General features: G+C 45.1%; 1 protein-coding gene across 1 annotated transcript in view; it reads left to right on the top strand.

Annotated features, from left to right (window-relative positions):
• The first annotated feature begins 667 nt into the window (after positions 1-667).
• LOC112267480 (cytoplasmic dynein 2 heavy chain 1) overlaps positions 668-6,093 on the top strand; it is a 313,178-nt gene continuing 307,752 nt past the window's right edge. Inside the window, exons 1-8 of the mRNA XM_042297612.1 lie at positions 668-832; positions 1,198-1,430; positions 1,661-1,831; positions 1,959-2,097; positions 2,305-2,423; positions 2,842-2,986; positions 3,160-3,392; positions 3,801-3,935. Of these exons, the coding sequence (XP_042153546.1) occupies positions 1,248-1,430; positions 1,661-1,831; positions 1,959-2,097; positions 2,305-2,423; positions 2,842-2,986; positions 3,160-3,392; positions 3,801-3,935 (1,125 nt within the window). The 5' untranslated portion in view covers positions 668-832; positions 1,198-1,247. The remainder of the gene's footprint in view (positions 833-1,197; positions 1,431-1,660; positions 1,832-1,958; positions 2,098-2,304; positions 2,424-2,841; positions 2,987-3,159; positions 3,393-3,800; positions 3,936-6,093) is intronic.

Genomic DNA, 6,093 nt, shown 5'->3' with positions numbered 1-6,093 from the left:
GTTGGTCACGTATGTATGATCTTGAACAGAACTTACAACATCAAACAACATGTCTCAATCAAAATTCTACAGCCAGAAGTACAGAAAAGAGTTGGAGTCTGTACATGAACAAATGTCAAATCATATTTTTCGCCGAGATGGCCAGTCAATTTGAGTAACGTTATTGTGTATTCTACGTAATTATGCAGTTTTACGTTAGCACGCAATGACATCCCAACGTAATTTTGCAACTTTTAGCAACAAATCAACCTGCCTCTAGCAACTTACCCTGAAAATTAGTTGGCAACACTGAACTGCATTCTGTTTTCATTTCCTTTTTTGTACTTCACGTGTGTTTTTCTTATTTAAGCAAAATCTCTAGCTTAGCAAAGTAGCTACCCTAAAAGGTTGCCATATTTTTTTGCAGAATGTGTGACAGTATGATTCACTTTGATATTAGCTGCATTGTTGGAAAGACCTCATAAAAGCTAGTTTCACTGGACAGTTTTAGACCTGCTGTATGTATCCGGTGTACATGACAACACTAAAGTTGAAGCCCTTCTCTCTGCCAGTGGCCTACCACCGATAGCTACGGCACTTTAAAAACATTTTACGTAGCCAACCAGGGAGCACTGCAGTTCAGATAGGCTGAACTACTACGTAGCTGCCGTAGTTTCAATGGTAACTACGCCAGCTTCACTCTTGGTGCAGAAACAAGACATCAACTGCAGATTATGCAGAAGTACCCACTCGCCTAAAATTGGGATAGTAATGTTAGTTTTTCCGTTGCAGATATAATGTAGTGCTTTGATGTCCACATTCGGTCTTACAGTCGAAGCGACCTCTTTAACCCGTAAGTACGGTAGCTAGCTAGATGAAACTGTTATGAACTTGCTAGCTATAGGTAGCATGATAGCTACGCTAACTAGCTACCTACCCAGGTCGTTAGCTTTCCAGGTAGATCGCAAACGCCATAACATGCCAGTTCATATATATATACCTCAGTGATGCCAGTGCGTTTCGTCTTTACATCTGGCCGTCAGTTTGCTGACGGTACGTTATTGGACCTTTATGGACTACGGTTTTTAAGATAAATAGCTAGCTTAGCAATGCAGCTAGCTAGTGAGTAACAAGTGGTTTGGCTTGACAGACTTTTGGTTAGCCCAGGTAGGGATGTGTGACATCGTCAGTGTATGACATTAGCTTTTTTTTCACCAGTGAATCCGAAAACAATCTGTTCACTTGAGCCACAAAACAAGAAGTGAGAGATGCCTCACGGCTCGGATGACGCCCGCAAGCAGTTCGTCCTCACCACGACAGGGAACTACTTCGGCCTAAAGCCGTCTGCATCCCTGGTTGGGTCTGAGGAGCTCAACAACTTCTTAGATGATGGGAACGAATTCGTGCTTGCTGTCAACAAACACGAGAATGACCTGTGCCTGTCAAACAAGGTATACTAGACAATACAACATATCATATCCAATTAGTAAATATTGTAAAACACACACATTGATAAACATACGCTTCTTTTTCTGTTCACATCTAAGATACCAAGATAAGAACATACGTTTTCTTGTTAACCAGGAACTTAGCTATGGACTTTATAATTTTGTTCCTACATAATCGAAATTGACCTAACCGCAAACTAATATCCTAATTATTTTGTTATGGCTGTTTAAAGATTGAGGCTGGGTACAGCAGAGAGAAGGTGCTAGTGTTCTTCAAGCTGCGTCCCACAGTGATAACAGAGGAGAACCTGCACCAGAATGTCCTGGTGTCCTCCATGCTAGAGTCTCCTATCAGTACCCTCTACCAGGCCGTGCGACAGGTGTTCGCCCCAATGCTACTCAAGGTGGGATCGGTTGCCTGTGTGATGAACATATATACCTGTGTACTAAAGAGGTAATACCTTTATACCTTGCAGGTGTGTGTTACAGGTGTGTTTTATAGATTTTTTCAAATGTATTCCCTTATTCAAGGATGAGCGGTGGAGCTCAGCATTTGACCCTAAGCTTGCGGGCCTGCTAAGTGAGCTGGAGCAGGGGCTAGGCTCTGTGGTCCGCAGGGCTGGAACAGAAGACTCTGGCAAGAGGAGTCCAGGGGAAGATGACATCCTGGGTGGGTGCACACTGCTCATCACATGATTCAGAATAGCCTGGATCCAGATCTCTATGAGCTTTAGCAAACCCCTATCTACTAGTACATCAAAATGTAACAGGGGAATTACATCAAATAATATCAAGACATAAGAGCAACAACGATCCCCGGTCTAATCATAGTTCAAAGTTTAAAACCTCCTGTTGGTGTGTTCTTCTGTCTGTGCAGGTATCCTGACCCCGGTGGATGAATTCCAGTACTGGGCTGATCTCTCCGAGTCTGGGGACAGGAGCACTGTGAGAGAGAGGGCCGCACACTTCTCTGAGCTCTTCAAGCCCATAGAGAAGGCATGGACTGCATGTCACCTACCATTATATCATGTCCAGTGTGCCAAAGAGTGAAAAAAAAACAGGACTAGACAATCATTTGTGCCAAATGTGATATCCCTCCTAAATATCATGGGCTAATGTCCCGATCCAATCACAAAGACCAGCAGGCTTCTCATACTGTATATTACTGTCATGAAGTTCTATTGTGTATTGTCCATTTTTATTGTGTATGATACTGCCACAAATTTCCCCCAAGGGGACAATAAAGGCAGTAAAGTAAAGAATGTTCCCGGCTCAGATTGTCCTCATCAGCCATCTGCTCACCATACCCCAGACTCATCCCAATCAATCATGTCATGGTCACCATCAACCTATGATGGAAGGAAGGAAGGGGTGAGTGAGCATGTTGACTGTCTCATCCCTCTGTGTGTATCAGGACTACAGTGGTCTGGATGGTGTCTGTCTGGCTGATGCTGTGGAGCTGGTGGAGGTGAGCAGAGACACACTGGATGACGTGTGGAGGCAGAACGACCATGATCCTTTTCCTGAGACACGCATGCTCAGACTCATGGACGTCATCGGTATGCCACACACACACACATACACACAGGCCCACACCCACTGCTCACAGATGCCCACGCCTGGAGCTGAAAATGAGCTGTCAGAGAGCTACTGTATTTATTATGGTGGTGTTGCGTTATTCCAGAAGGCCTGCCATGGCTTGTGTTTCTGACTGTGTGTTTATGTGTGTCAGGTGGTGCGCTGGGCAGGTACGTGCAGAAGAAACTGAGTGGTGTGAAACTCTTTTTGGACCCGTTCCTGTCTGTGAGGGAGAGCCTGAGAGTCGGCCTGGTCATCTGTGAGCAGTGGGTGTCGGCCTGTGAGCACCTGAGTGGACAGGTGTGGAAGAGATACGCCCCTTACCCCTGGCAGGGAGACAAGCATCGCCCACAGGCCCTGCACAGCCTGGCTCAGAGACTGGATGAGGTCAGATGCACCAGCTGTCAATCCTTCTCAGTGTCATTAACATCATTGTCATAATTGTATATCAGGAAGTATAGGATAGCCATGCACTCCCTCTTCATGGATCCTTTTGACTAAGCCACTACACCCCACTTCCTTTTTTTCTTAAGTGACAATGTTCCTGATATTCTATCCTGTGGTTACTGATGAAGCTTTACCATATGACTTAATGACGTGTGTGTGTGTGTACTGTATATTTGACATGTATGACTGTCCGTGACTCATCTTTCACCAATTCTCTTTCTGAGGAGGTGACGATCCATACAGTTCTTGACAAACTCTGACCTGTGTGTGTGGATGTGTGTGTCAGGCGGTGATGATCCGTACAGATCTCGACAAACTCTGACCTGTGTGTGTGGATGTGTGTCTCAGGTGGTGACGATCCGTACGGTCCATGAGAAGCTGCTTCGTCTGCTGCCTGGAGGAAAACAGCAGGCCTCGGCCTCTGCTCTCCTATTTGAACCATTCTCTGGCCTCAACCCCTTACACTACAACCCCTATACTGAGGTATGTCAACAAATTGGCAACAAACAGACTTCAGCACCTGACTTCACCCTATTAGAATCTGAAGTCAAATGTCTTCTGTTTGCTGATGATCTGGTGCTTCTGTCCCCAACCAAGGAGGGCCTACAGCAGCACCTAGATCTCCTGCACAGATTCTGTCAGACCTGGGCCCTGACAGTAAATCTCAGTAAGACCAAAATAATGTTGTTCCAAAAAAGGTCCAGTCACCAGGACTACAAATACAAATTCCATCTAGACACCGTTGCCCTAGAGCACACAAAAAACTATGCATACCTCGGCCTAAACATCAGCGCCACAGGTAACTTCCACAAAGATGTGAACAATCTGAGAGACAAGGCAAGAAGGGCTTTCTATGCCATCAAAAGGAACATAAAATTCGACAAACCAATTAGGATCTGGCTAAAAATACTTGAATTTAGTCATATTGCCCTTTATGGTTGTGAGGTCTGGAGTCTGCTCACCAACTAACAATTCACAACTTGAGACTCTGCATACAGAATTCTGCAAAAATATATTTTGTGTACAACGTAAACCACCAAATAATACATGCAGAGTAGAATTAGTCCGATACCCACTAATTATCAAAATCCAGAAAAGAGATGTTAAATTCTATAACCACCTAAAAGGAAGCGATTCCCAAACCTTCTATAACAAAGCCATCACCTACAGAGAAATTAACCTGGAGAAGAGTCCCCTAAGCAAGCTGGTCCTGGGGCTCTGTTCACAAACAGTAACAGACGCCACAGAGTCCCAGGACAGCAGCACAATTAGACCCAACCAAATCAGGAGAAAACAAAAAGATAATTTCTTGACGCATTGGAAAGAATTTACAAAAAACAGAGCAAACTAGAATGCTATTTGGCCCTAAACAGAGAGTACACAGTGGCAGAATACCTGACCACTGTGACTGACCCTAAACAGAGAGTACACAGTGGCAGAATACCTGACCACTGTGACTGACCCTAAACAGAGAGTACACAGCAGCAGAATACCTGACCACTGTGACTGACCCTAAACAGAGAGTACACAGTGGCAGAATACCTGACCACTGTGACTGACCCTAAACAGAGAGTACACAGTGGCAGAATACCTGACCACTGTGACTGACCCTAAACAGAGAGTACACAGCGGCAGAATACCTGACCACTGTGACTGACCCTAAACAGAGAGTACACAGTGGCAGAATACCTGACCACTGTGACTGACCCTAAACAGAGAGTACACAGTGGCAGAATACCTGACCACTGTGACTGACCCTAAACAGAGAGTACACAGTGGCAGAATACCTGACCACTGTGACTGACCCTAAACAGAGAGTACACAGTGGCAGAATACCTGACCACTGTGACTGACCCTAAACAGAGAGTACACAGTGGCAGAATACCTGACCACTGTGACTGACCCTAAACAGAGAGTACACAGTGGCAGAATACCTGACCACTGTGACTGACCCTAAACAGAGAGGACACAGTGGCAGAATACCTGACCACTGTGACTGACCCTAAACAGAGAGTACACAGTGGCAGAATACCTGACCACTGTGACTGACCCTAAACAGAGAGTACACAGTGGCAGAATACCTGACCACTGTGACTGACCCTAAACAGAGAGTACACAGTGGCAGAATACCTGACCACTGTGACTGACCCTAAACAGAGAGGACACAGTGGCAGAATACCTGACCACTGTGACTGACCCTAAACAGAGAGTACATAGTGGCAGAATACCTGACCACTGTGACTGACCCAAACTTAAGGAAAGCTTTGACTATGTACAGACTCAGTGAGCATAGCCTTGCTATTGAGAAAGGCCGCCGTAGGCAGACATGGCTCTCAAGAGAAGACAGGCTATGTGCTCACTGCCCACAAAATGAGGTGGAAACTGAGCTGCACTTCCTAACCTCCTGCCAAATGTATGACCATGTTAGTTACATATTTCCCAGACCCACAAAGAATTCGAGAACAAATCCAATTTTGATCATCTCCCGTATCCATTGAGTGAAATACCACAGTGTGCCATCACAGCAGCAAGATTTCTGACCGTTTTGCCACAAGAAAAGGGCAACCAGTGAAGAACCAACACCATTGTAAATACAACCCATATTTATGTTTATTTATTTTCCCTTTTGTACTTTAACTAT

Source organism: Oncorhynchus tshawytscha, linkage group LG14 (assembly GCF_018296145.1).
Source record: "Oncorhynchus tshawytscha isolate Ot180627B linkage group LG14, Otsh_v2.0, whole genome shotgun sequence".
NCBI lineage: Eukaryota > Metazoa > Chordata > Actinopteri > Salmoniformes > Salmonidae > Oncorhynchus > Oncorhynchus tshawytscha.
The sequence above is the reverse complement of the archived record's forward strand: the minus strand, read 5'-3'. Positions and strand labels throughout refer to the sequence as shown.